This window comes from Pelodiscus sinensis, chromosome 3, assembly GCF_049634645.1.
Source record: "Pelodiscus sinensis isolate JC-2024 chromosome 3, ASM4963464v1, whole genome shotgun sequence".
NCBI lineage: Eukaryota > Metazoa > Chordata > Testudines > Trionychidae > Pelodiscus > Pelodiscus sinensis.
The window spans coordinates 5,571,151-5,582,328 of record NC_134713.1 but is presented as its reverse complement, the minus strand read 5'-3'; the positions used below and the strand labels follow the sequence as shown (position 1 = coordinate 5,582,328).

At 51.1% G+C, this 11,178-nt stretch overlaps 1 protein-coding gene across 1 annotated transcript in view; it reads right to left on the bottom strand.

Moving 5' to 3' along the window:
- Window positions 1-5,658: 5,658 nt before the first annotated feature.
- Window positions 5,659-11,178, bottom strand: part of PNOC (prepronociceptin) — a 46,839-nt gene continuing 41,319 nt past the window's right edge. The window contains exon 3 of the mRNA XM_006116718.4: window positions 5,659-10,818. Coding sequence (XP_006116780.1) covers window positions 10,252-10,818 — 567 coding nt within the window. The 3' untranslated portion in view covers window positions 5,659-10,251. The remainder of the gene's footprint in view (window positions 10,819-11,178) is intronic.

The window sequence follows — 11,178 nt, the reverse complement described above, 5'->3', positions numbered from 1 at the left end:
ACCGTGGGCCATTAACTTATAAGAAAGCCTGTAAGTCAAGACGGTTATTACTGTTCAGATAGAATATGATTTTATTAGCGACGATCTTTCATGCTCTAGGCACTTAAAGCAATGAGGTACCTGCTGTGCCGTGACTTGCAGGTAAATGCAGACCTCCTGCACTCCGCAGTTACTCACGTGCAGCGCTGGGTGTTAGCAGCTGGTTTACTGAGAGAGTACAGGTCAGCTGGGACAAGGTCTTTCCCTTCCCTTTCTGAATGGGGCCATGGCATCTGTAACTTCCTCGGGCACAGATACCAGGGATGGGTCTGCTTTGACGTCTCAAACACAACTGTAAAAAGCCCATTCCCTTGCCTGGACCATTGGGTTGTGCATATGGATGGCTCTCAGACCGTTTCTTGAAAGAATACATGTTTGAACATGGGGCTGCCCTACATACAGGCCAAATTACAGCTGCAGGGGTGACGGCGTTTCACCATTGTGGTTTTTAGACAAGATTGTGGCTCTTCTCTTCAAATGAGAGGCAAGGGTTCAAGTGAAAGCTAAGACAGTCAGCTAGGAAAGTGCTACATTGTCCTGCATTTTGCTTCAACAGTCAGCTAGGACAGCGATCGGCAACCTATGCTCCTGAGTGGGCCATCTCACTGGGCCACAAGACTGTGGTAACTAAGGCTAGTTTTGCTCACTGCACTTGTGTATCTAGAATTGGCGTGGGGTGAGCTGACTGCACTGTAACAGCGCTTTGATTGGCTGCAGAGTGAGCACACGGCTCTCACAATCAACACTGTGTGCAATCAGCTAGCACCTCACTTCACGTGCCTGGGCTTTCCGTGCGTGTCACTATCGTGATCCCAGTTGGAAACAAATGACATGGATGGAACCCAGCGAAATCTGGCCACCCTGCACCTGGGCAACGGTAAATAAAATATCTCGTGGGCTGGTGGGCCGCATGCAAGGTTGCCCTACACGGATGCAGGAACTCTCACCCAGTACAAACTTTTCTGCTCAGCCCATCACATGCTTCCGCACTCAATCCTGGGTGTTTTCTTGCAAGACTTCCAGTCTATCCTCACAATGTCTCTTCCGCAAGAAGGGTGCAACCTCTCATTAAAGGTGATCTTCACAGTGACCTACATGGTTAAATTCTTGAGAAACTGCTGTGTCTACGCCGAGCTTTACATTCCAACAGGGATGCCCATGTTGGAGGGGGCAGGGTGGCCATGGGTATCCTTGGGGAGGTTAAAAATGTCTAGTATCTAGTGAAACAAATTACCACGTGTTCCGGAATGCTCAGACGCACAATGGGTTCCGCGCCTTATTGTTATCGTGATACTCAGCCCGGAGGGGGCAATTTCTAATAAACACTGGAGATGAGTCCTGATGGCATGAACTACTTTTTAATTATTACTTTAATTTTGTTTTGCACTTCCTGTCTTGTGTAGCAGAGAGATCTCTTAGAAGCCAAGCGTGTAGTCTCCTGGGGCCCAATAGAATAAAGAGGGAAGTGGAGCGCCAGCTGTCTGAGTAGGATATTTCTAGGGCTTTTGCATCTCTGTATTTGCTGTCTCCATGACTTTCCAAGTAGCCATGGCACACAATGGCTACCGAGAAGCCCTAGCTGGCTGCAAATTAGTAGGACCCTACAAATGGGTGGCTATCTGCTTTATATGTGTGGGTATCCGCATCTGTGGATGTCCATGAAGATATCGGTGGCTCATTTTTGTGTGTACAGATGCAGATACAAATTTTGTGTTCACGCAGGAATCTACAAATGAATTGTATTATTGTCCCACCCAACCGGTCTGCATGGTGTGAGTTGCTTAAAATGTCTCTTCCAGTGACTCTGAAGCAGACTAAAGACATTGAGTTGATGGCCTTGGAAGATGCAAGCCCCCTAGTTAGCCACAGGACAGCTAACAAAGGCAGTGGGTAGTACCAACGCATGTAGCGTTGTTGACAGTCGGGAACCAGCCAAATGCTGCTACCATCTAATCAAGTGAATTCTGTGCCTCAAGGGGTAGAGGTCTGTGTTGTGCTGCTGAAGGGCCTCCCTTAGCATGCACAAGCCCTGCTGAAGAGGAACTGTCTAAGGAGGGGTCATTATCCAGGGTAAGACAGGTGTTTAGTCACCATGGCTGTGAGATACCTTGACTTTAGCAAAGCTTTGGATATGGTCTCCCACAGGATTCTTCCGAGCTAGGTCATTGGGCTCAATGGGTAGTGACCAACGGCTCAACGTCTAGTTGGCAGCCAGTATCAAGCGAAGTGCTCCGGGGCCGGTTCTGGGCAGGGGTCCCTCTAATTTTTTATGTCCGTGCGCGGAATGACTTTTATGGGCACCTGTATGGAGGTGATGTATCACATCCCAAAAGTCATTCCGCGCATGGGCAGTGTGGGATGGGGGTGGGGCTCAGGGGCTGGGGTGCGGGAGGGGGCTCAGGGCTGGGGCAGAGGATGGGGGTGCAGGGGAGTGAGGGCTGTAGCTGGGGGAGCAGGGTCTGGGGTGGGGCTGAGGATGAAGGGTTTGGAGTGCAGGCTGCTCCGGGGAGAGAAGACTCTCTCACCGCAGCTGCTCACGCGGGCACAGCTGGGGGAAGGGAGCTTGTCCCTCAGCTGGGTCAGGTCTGGTCTAGGCTGGGTGAGGAGAGGAGCACCAGTCCCCCAGCCACGACAGCTCCATGTGAGGTCGGGCACCTCTCCCCTGGTTGTGGCAGAGCTGGGCTGGGACGAGAGGGCAGAAACACCTTTTCTCCAGCTGTGACAACCTGGCACTGGGGCTGGCTGGCAGAGGGGCTTTTTCTCCCTGAGCCCCTACATGGGGCTTAATAGACAGTGCATGTGGTTTAATGGGCAGCAGCACGGCCATGCTGCTGAGCAGCTTTGAGGGAACTTGGATCCTGGCCCTGCAGCCGCTTTGTTCAACATTTTTATGGATGACCTAGATGAGGGGCTGGATGGCACCCTCAGCCAGTTCGCAGATGACACTAAGCCAGGGGGAGAGGTAGATACCCTGGAGGGCAGGGATCGGGTCCAGAGTGACACAGACACATTGGAGGATGGGGCCACAAGAAATCTGATGAGGTTCAACAAGGGCAAGTGCAGAGTCCTGCCTTTAGGACAGAATGATTTTTCCCAGCTTTTTCTCAAGGAATGCTGATGTCACTGTACACCTACAAACCAGCCACCGAATGGGTCCATTGACCCTGGCGGTATCTTGGGTGGGCAAAGTAGAACAATGCTGCTTTCGCACAGGCTAGAGTCTGCTGTAAGGCTATTTATGCTGGGTATAGTTTTGACGGGTGATCTTACAATTTGTGTGAAGGGGGATAATGTTTCACCTATTTGAACCCCAGTGTTGACTGTTGTTACTGAAGGCTTCTCATCCCCCTATGGGAATGCCCCCCTGGGGGACTCGGTGGAACGTTCGACTGGGGGTTGAGCCCCCCCCGGGGGACTCGGTGGAACGTTCGACTGAGGGTTGCGCCCCCTGGGGGACTCGATGGAACATTAGACTGGGGGTTGCGCCCCCCCCCCGGGGGACTCGGTGGAACGTTCGACTGGGGGTTGCGCCCCTGGGGGACTCGGTGGAACGTTCGACTGGGGGTTGCGCCCCCTGGGGGACTCGGTGGAACGTTCGACTGGGGGTTGCGCTCCCCTGGGGGACTCGGTGGAATGTTCGGGGGGGGGGGAGCGCAGTGAGGTCTAAGCCAGCTCTCATGAGATATGGGGCGGGAACATGAGTCAACACTGTTCTGCTCCAGCCTGGCTCCTCAGCCTCGGCTCTGTCAGCAGCCTTGCCCTCAGCTGTGGCTCCTGGCTCCGATCACAGCTGTGGTTCCCCTCCCAGCCTGGCTGGGCTCTGCTCCTGGTTCCCAACCTTGGCTCCCAGGGCAGGAGGGCAAATTGTGTTAGAGATGGGGGCGGGGGTGTGACTTGAAAAGTTTGGGGAGCGCAACTTTCTTGTGCAACGCCCCCCGCATTTTGCACGCCTGTGAAAGACGCGACTATCGCAACAAATAATTGAAGCTAAAGAGCCGTATGATCTGTTACAATTATAAAAAAGTTGAATTCTGCCAAGTCTGTGCACTGATTAGCTCCACTTGAACGCTGCACTCCAGCGGGCGACAGATGCATCCTTCATGGACCTGGACGTGTACGCATCCAGTCCCGGGAGTGGCCAGACTTGCTGACTCTCTGAGCCACGTGCAACAATCTTCAGCCATTAGAGAGCTAAGGCTTGTGTGCCAGAGCTTCAGCCCTGCTCCTGCTGAAGCCTTGAGCCCTGGCAGGCACATTCGGTGGGGCTGAAGTCCCAAGACCCCCCCCCGCCCCACCTTCCAGCTGGGCAGAAGCCTCTACCCCACCACTCTGCTGCAAGGCAGGCATTCCTGATAGGTGGAGAATGGGGAGACGGGGGCAGGGGGGGCTCTGTGGACTGCACTTTCAATGCATGTGGCTTCTGAGCCACCCCTGGACCAGACAGATAAATGGCTGGGTGAGTTCCGGGAGAGGTGGGCGCAGGCCTGCAGCACAAATGATTCCTGGACTTGCACGGGTCTATGAAGGCTCAGCCTTGTCTTTCCTGGTGGGTGTAAGACTAGTGAGAGGTGATGCTCGGTGCCTTGCACTCTAGATACATTCATGGAGGTTAGGTCCAGCCACACTTACTAGCCAGGATGGGCAAGGAGGGTGTCCCTAGCCTGTTTGTCAGAGGCTGGGAATGGGTGACAGGAGAGGGATCGCTTGAAGAGTCCCCGGTCTGTTCATTCCCTCTGGGGCACCTGGCGTTGGCTCCTGTTGGCAGACAGGACACTGGGCTAGATGGATCTTTGGTCTGACCCTGTCTGGCCATTCTTATGGTCTTACAATCCACTGACCCTCTTCCAGAGGCAGGATCAGAATGGGGCCCACAAATAGGTTCCCTCTGTATTTCTAGAGCCTTCCAAATCTGAGGAACTCTGATTTATAGCCGCAAGGATTTGCATCCATGGATGCAGATATCCGTGACTCATTTTTGCAGATACGGATGTGGATACAAATTTTGTATCCACTCAGAGCTCTACCTAAGTCCTCCCCAGAAACCAGGCGAGAGTGGGAAGGAACTAACCCATGGTCCTGGCCTGTGTTCCTTCTCATTTTTTCCATCCATGTGCAGAATAAATTTTGGTATGTGCACCAAGGCATGTGCAGATGTGCACCACCAGTAGAAACACGTTACTGGCTCTGGGTACTCTGCAAGCTTAGCAACTCTCACAAGTTTGTCATGAGTCTAGCAATATTTTTCATAATATTTTTCATCATGACTCCTCTGGAGTCACATGTGGATTCTGTGACACTCTTGACCTCCATTTAAAAAGAAGTAAACTCCGACCCTTCTGGCTGTAGAGAAAAGCTTTGAAACCTGAACCCAAGTACCCCCTAAAGGCTCTGCAGCACACATAAGCCCACCTGCTTTATTTTATTTCTAAAACCTCGTGTTTTTTAAATCTGTCCCATAATTATGTTGACGTCTGACTGGGGTGAGACATGTGGTCCATCGGTTTGCAGTGAAGGCTTGTGGCGGGGGTGCTCGGAAAGTCTGGCCGAGTGACTATGCCGATCACAATGATCCAGTAGAAATAGTAAACTAATTTATTAATCATTTTTGCTATGTACAAGTTTAATGGAGAAATTGTATGAAACAATTAAAAAGAACGGGCTCTCTTTACAAACAGTAACGGCAGTGACAATGCAGGTAAGACCCAGGGTCGTCGTTGCTTGGCCGTGCTTTCGTCTGCAAGCACGGCTCCGTTTGTCATCCTGGGAGATACAAAAATACACCCTCTAAGGTGACAGCACTGAGACAGTAGCTAGGACAAGATACATGCCATGGGGAAGAGAGACAAAGAGAACACAGAGACACCGCTGTATCGCTGAGCAAAGAAGTCAACCCCGGAGGGAGGAGAAAACCACAGGGAAGGCAGACCAGGAAACCTGGTTTCCTTGCTGCTTCCTGGACCAGCCTTTAACCAGTGGGCTGGTGCTGATTCTGACAACCCTGGTCTACTTTACTGGAGCTGAACTGTAGATGGATCTCCGTGTCCATGGCGGTAAACAGGCCAACTCTGAACTGGGATGGAAGGAGAAGTACCTGTCAGCTATTGACTTGGTACATCTGGGTTCTGTTCCCTGCTCTCCTCTGTACTCAATGGAGCACCTTGGTCAAGTCATGTGATGCTTCTGTGCCTCAGTTTTCCTGTCTGTAAAAGGAGGCATAACAACCCACGCGTGGGGAGAGGCTTAATTCACTCCAAATTTGTTAAGTATTTTGTGCCACCCCCACCCCAGGTGGAAGACGCTGGAGAAGTGCAAGGCATCAAAGCTGTAGGACCAAATTTCGATGCCTCTATTCATACAAAGTAGCAATTTATTTTAGCAGCAGTAAAGGAAGCAAAATGCAGCTCTTAGGTTTCATGTATGCTCTTATATTTCCATAGCTTCTAATAGCAACATCCATCTCCTAGCTCATAGGTTCCCAAACTGGGGGGTGTGCCCCCCTGGGGGGGCATGAAGAAATTCCAGGGGGGACGCGAGGCGACCTAGCCCCCGCTGTCAATTCCCCTCCTCCCCCAAGAAAGAGCCCGGTCAGTCCGGTAAAAATATCCAGAAAACACTGGTCATGTGAAATATCCGGTATTTTCTGTTTTTCCTGGCTCGGGTGTCTGCTGGAACATGTGCAGCTCGGGTTGGCTGGGGTGGAGGGAGGATGGAGCATCCCGGGCAGACTTCAAAATAGCCACCTTAAAAGGGAAATGCCAGCTCTGCTTTTAAAAGGGCAACCTTTTTTGGGGGGGGAGGGTTAACAACTTTCCCCTTTTTTTTACACTGGTCCCAGGAATTAAAGGGGCCGTGACTGTTTTTTGGCCCCAGTCAGTCTTTTTTTTTTTTTTGCTCAACAAGTTTAGCTGCTATTTTCTTGGGGGTGGGGTGGGGCATGAGGGTTTCTCAAAAAATCAAAAAGGGGCTTGATGCCGAAAAGTTTGGGAACCAATGTCCTAGCTAGACATTTCCTGGCAATTCATGGCCAGCTGGGTAAAGGGCTCGGGCTGGCGGGTAGGGCACATGGATCAGCATTCTCGTTGCACTCCCCATCAACATGTGGCCCAGGCTGGGGAAACCAATGATCCAACCAGCGGAACAAATTCGGTGATGAATCCTGCTCATGGGCCTCCTGAGGCATGTTGTGCATACGCTCAGAAAGTCTCCAAGATATATATAACAGCAAAAGCAGTTACCTGTCAGTTGTAGAACCTGTAGTAATGAGGCTAATTAAGTGGGCTGAATGTGTCCTAGTCATAGTTGTTTATGTGAAAATGTGGATGTTAAAGGCAGGAGGAATTGGCTTTGTAACACATTAACCAGTTTATGTCTTTATTCAAGCTGAGGGTAACTGTCAAATGTGTAGATGAAATTCAGTTCTGCAGTCACGCTCTGTAATTGGCTGGTGAAATTCCTTTGTAGAAGAATGGCTACTTTTAAATCCATGATTGCATGCTGTTCTATATATCTTGGATTCTGTTATTTCCACTCCAACTCATCTGATGAAGTGGGTCTTACTCATGAAACCTCATGACCCTAAATATTTTTGTTAGTCTGCAAGGTGCCCCAGGACTACTCATTTTTTTAAAGTTACAGACTAACATGGTGAACCCTCTGAGATTTTTTATTGATGTAGGTATGAGATATTTTATCCAAAGGATTTTTCTAAGGACAAACTGAAGCAACGCTCTCACAAACGAGTCAGGGCTAAACACAGGGAAGGGACCATGAAGCTGCTTTGTTCATTAGGCAGTAAATGAGATGCTGAACCAGCAGCCATGGAGACTAGTCCTCTTTAACCACAGAGCAGGTACAGAACAGCAATAGCAATGCCTGCGCTCCTTAAACATGTATTAGACACTCCCAAAGTGCCCGGGATCCTGTCCTGGAGGGACACTTCTAGTGGTAGAGCTCATTTCCCATGGTCCAATCAGCCCTTGGTCTCTGAGGCTACCAGCTTGTGACTCTCCTGTGTGTATGTGAGCTGTCATCTGTTTCATGGCTGCTGAGTATTCTAGAGTCTCTAACAGTGTTCTGTCCCCTTCCTCTGCTCCACCATGCCTCTTCCACCTCCAGCACTGAAACGATCCCTTTTGTGCTCGGAAACCCTGTGCCATAACTGTCTGGCTGTCGCAGCTATTATGTAGATATGCCCTAAATCTCCTGCAACTGATATGCATACATTATCAATTATCTGGCGGAACATCTACTAAGCGATGCTGCAGCTTCTGGATTAAGTCAGAGACTTAGGGCAGGTCTACACTTACCTGGAAGATTGGTGCTGTGGTGACTGATCCCCCGGGTTTGATTTAGCAGGTCTAGTAAAGACTTGCTAAATTGACCACCGATTGCTCTCTCATTGACTCCGGTACTCCACCAGAACAAGAAGCATAAGGGAAGTCTACAGGAGACTTTCTCCCATCGATCACCCCACAATGGAGGCCCCATGACAACATGACCAACATTACACTATTCAGGTGGTTGGCATTATGCACCTTAGGTCAACATTGCCCCGTAGTGTAGACCTGCCCAAAAGGTGGTTGCCGGCTGGGTTGAGGAAGGAGAGTAGTGAGCCAAGTGGACTCATGCAGAGAGGAGAGGGTTTCTCTGGCTTCCTGATGGAGAAAAGGGGTCTGCATTCCAGCTACAACCTAATCAGTGGATTGTGGTTACAACCCTGATCGAAGCTGTATTAACTAGATCCCTGTCACTGGACTAAACCCTTGACAAGTCCAAGGTTTAATCAGGTGTGGGGACACCAGTAGATCCCATCTATACTACTGCTTTATCCATGTTGAAACTGAGTGAGGGGATGGGTGCATCCCAACCATGTCCTCTGCCGAGGTTACAGGTGGACGATACCTGGAGCCGTCTGAAGCGGGCTAAGTCTCAGAAGAGAGTTCAAGGAACTGAATGGGCAACGGGAATCAACTCCCCTCTCTGCTCATCCCCCACAGGGCTCAGTCATCATGATGGGGCAGAGCGCAGGAGAGGTTTCTGCAACCACTGGGAGTGTATGTTACACGTCCCTGGGTATGCCTGGGCTGCAGACAATGAGTCTATGACAGCCAGTCACAGAGCCTGGCTCCGGAGCTCAAGCTGTAGCAGCTCTTGCTTCCCCGTTCAGGAGATTCGCGGTGCAGTGCCATCAGACTTGTGCGCCTGATGGCCCCTGCATGCTTGGCTTGCAGTTCATCAGTTGCCAGGGATGTTAATCCAGCACCTTTCACCTGAAGAAAATGCATTAACAATAAACCAAGTCCCCCATTTGGGGCCGGGAGAGCAGCAAGGGGTGGGTGGGTGGGTGGGGAAGGGCTACATTTTAAACGCCTAAGTTGAAGAAGCAGAGCATGACACAACTGATCTATCAAGCTTCCTCAGGCTACAGATTGTCTCCTCCAGGGGCAGGCTGGTTCCAAGCAGTGAGGGATGATCCCTTGGTTGCTATGGAGTAAGACTGCCTAGGTAGAGATGGGTGCCTGGAAGTCACAGGCCTCATGGTCTAGCTCATGAATTCTCTGGTGAGCGGAGCTCTGAGTGGCCCATGAAGCCCTGTGACTGAGAGTACGTCAACGCTGCAATCAGAAACCTGCTGCTGGCCTATCCCAGCTGGTTCAGGCTTGCAGGGCTCAGGCTAATCAGCTGTTTAATTGCAGCGTATTCCTCCGAGCTCAGGCTTTCGGACCCTGCGAGGTGGGAGGGACTCAGAGCTTGAGCTGCAATTAAATAATTAAGCAGCTGTTAAACAGCTCCCTAGACGGAGCCCCATGAGCCCGGAGTCAGCTGGCATGGGTCAGCCGCGGGCGTCTCCTTGCAGCGTAGACACACCCAACGGGACCAAAACACTTGGGAAGCTGGTCCGAAGGCAGAAAAAGAAACCAGACTGACTCCCTCTCTCCCCTCACATTCTAGTAAGCCCAGACCGTAAGCCCAGGGCCATTTGTCTTCAAAAGTGCCATGCAAATGGAGAAGAGTTCATAAACAGAGCAGATGATTCAGAAACAGCCACCGCCCGGCTTTTCCGCCTTGACTCTGAGCAGCAATGAATCCAGTGGTGTCTGGGGAACCACTCCTAACACCGGCTCTTTGGGATCGGGGAAGGGATTGACTTCTTTGGCCATAGCAGTTCTACACCGATTCGCTACGTGTCAGTGACATGAAAACAGTTTCCGGTTAGATCTCGTTCTGTTCGTTCAGGTCGTTGGTTAAGCTGTCGTACTCGCTGGAGCGCGGCGACATGCCCAAGTACTGCTTCAAGAACTCGCTAAACCTCTTTTGGTTATTCCACTTCCGGGCTGACTTCCTGACTCCAATGAAGCCCCCGTAGCGCTTCTGCACCCCCTGCCCCGCAGGTTCCAGCACCTGCCTGTAACTGTACTTCGCTTTGAGGAAGCCACCGAGCCGCTTGGAAATATCCTTGGGCTGCTCTTGGAAGTCACCCAGCGGGGTCTCACTCCCGTTGCTGATTCCTTCTTCCACCTCCCGCTGGTGGATCAGGCTGCTCACCTTGGAAACTCTCTTCTCCCCTTCCACTTTGCTAAGATCCACCACTTTGGTGAGGTCATTGAGGTGTCTCCGGCTGCCTCGGAATAGGCCACCATCTTCCATTTCCAAGGGCTGGTAGGAATCTTCTTCCAGGCTGTCCGCGCTCACCTGTATGGACGACTTCCCAGCTGCTTTGGTGCAGAGATCCCAGGCGGTACTTGAAAAGGCCTTCCCTTCACAGTCCAAGATGCAGACCTGCAGAGGAATAAAAACACGGGGGAGCTATCAGTTGGCCATTCAGCCTTTTCTCCAACCAGAGAAAGCAACTTGCAGAACACCAGCATAAGGCCTGCGCTCTGTTTCAGTAACTTCACCTAAGCCCTCAGGGACCAATCAGTGGAAGAAATCACATGAACAATTGCTCATCAACACGAGCTGTTCGTTAGCCGACAATTAATAGCTGTAGACCATTCCACAGGGCTGGCCAAGACCATGCAAATGTCAGTTGTGCCAATAATCCCAAGAGGTTTGAAAAGGGCTGCACAGAATCAGGATGAAATGACGCAAAGTAATTATGCTAACTCCCTGTCCTGCAGGCAGAACTGTCTTTGTTAT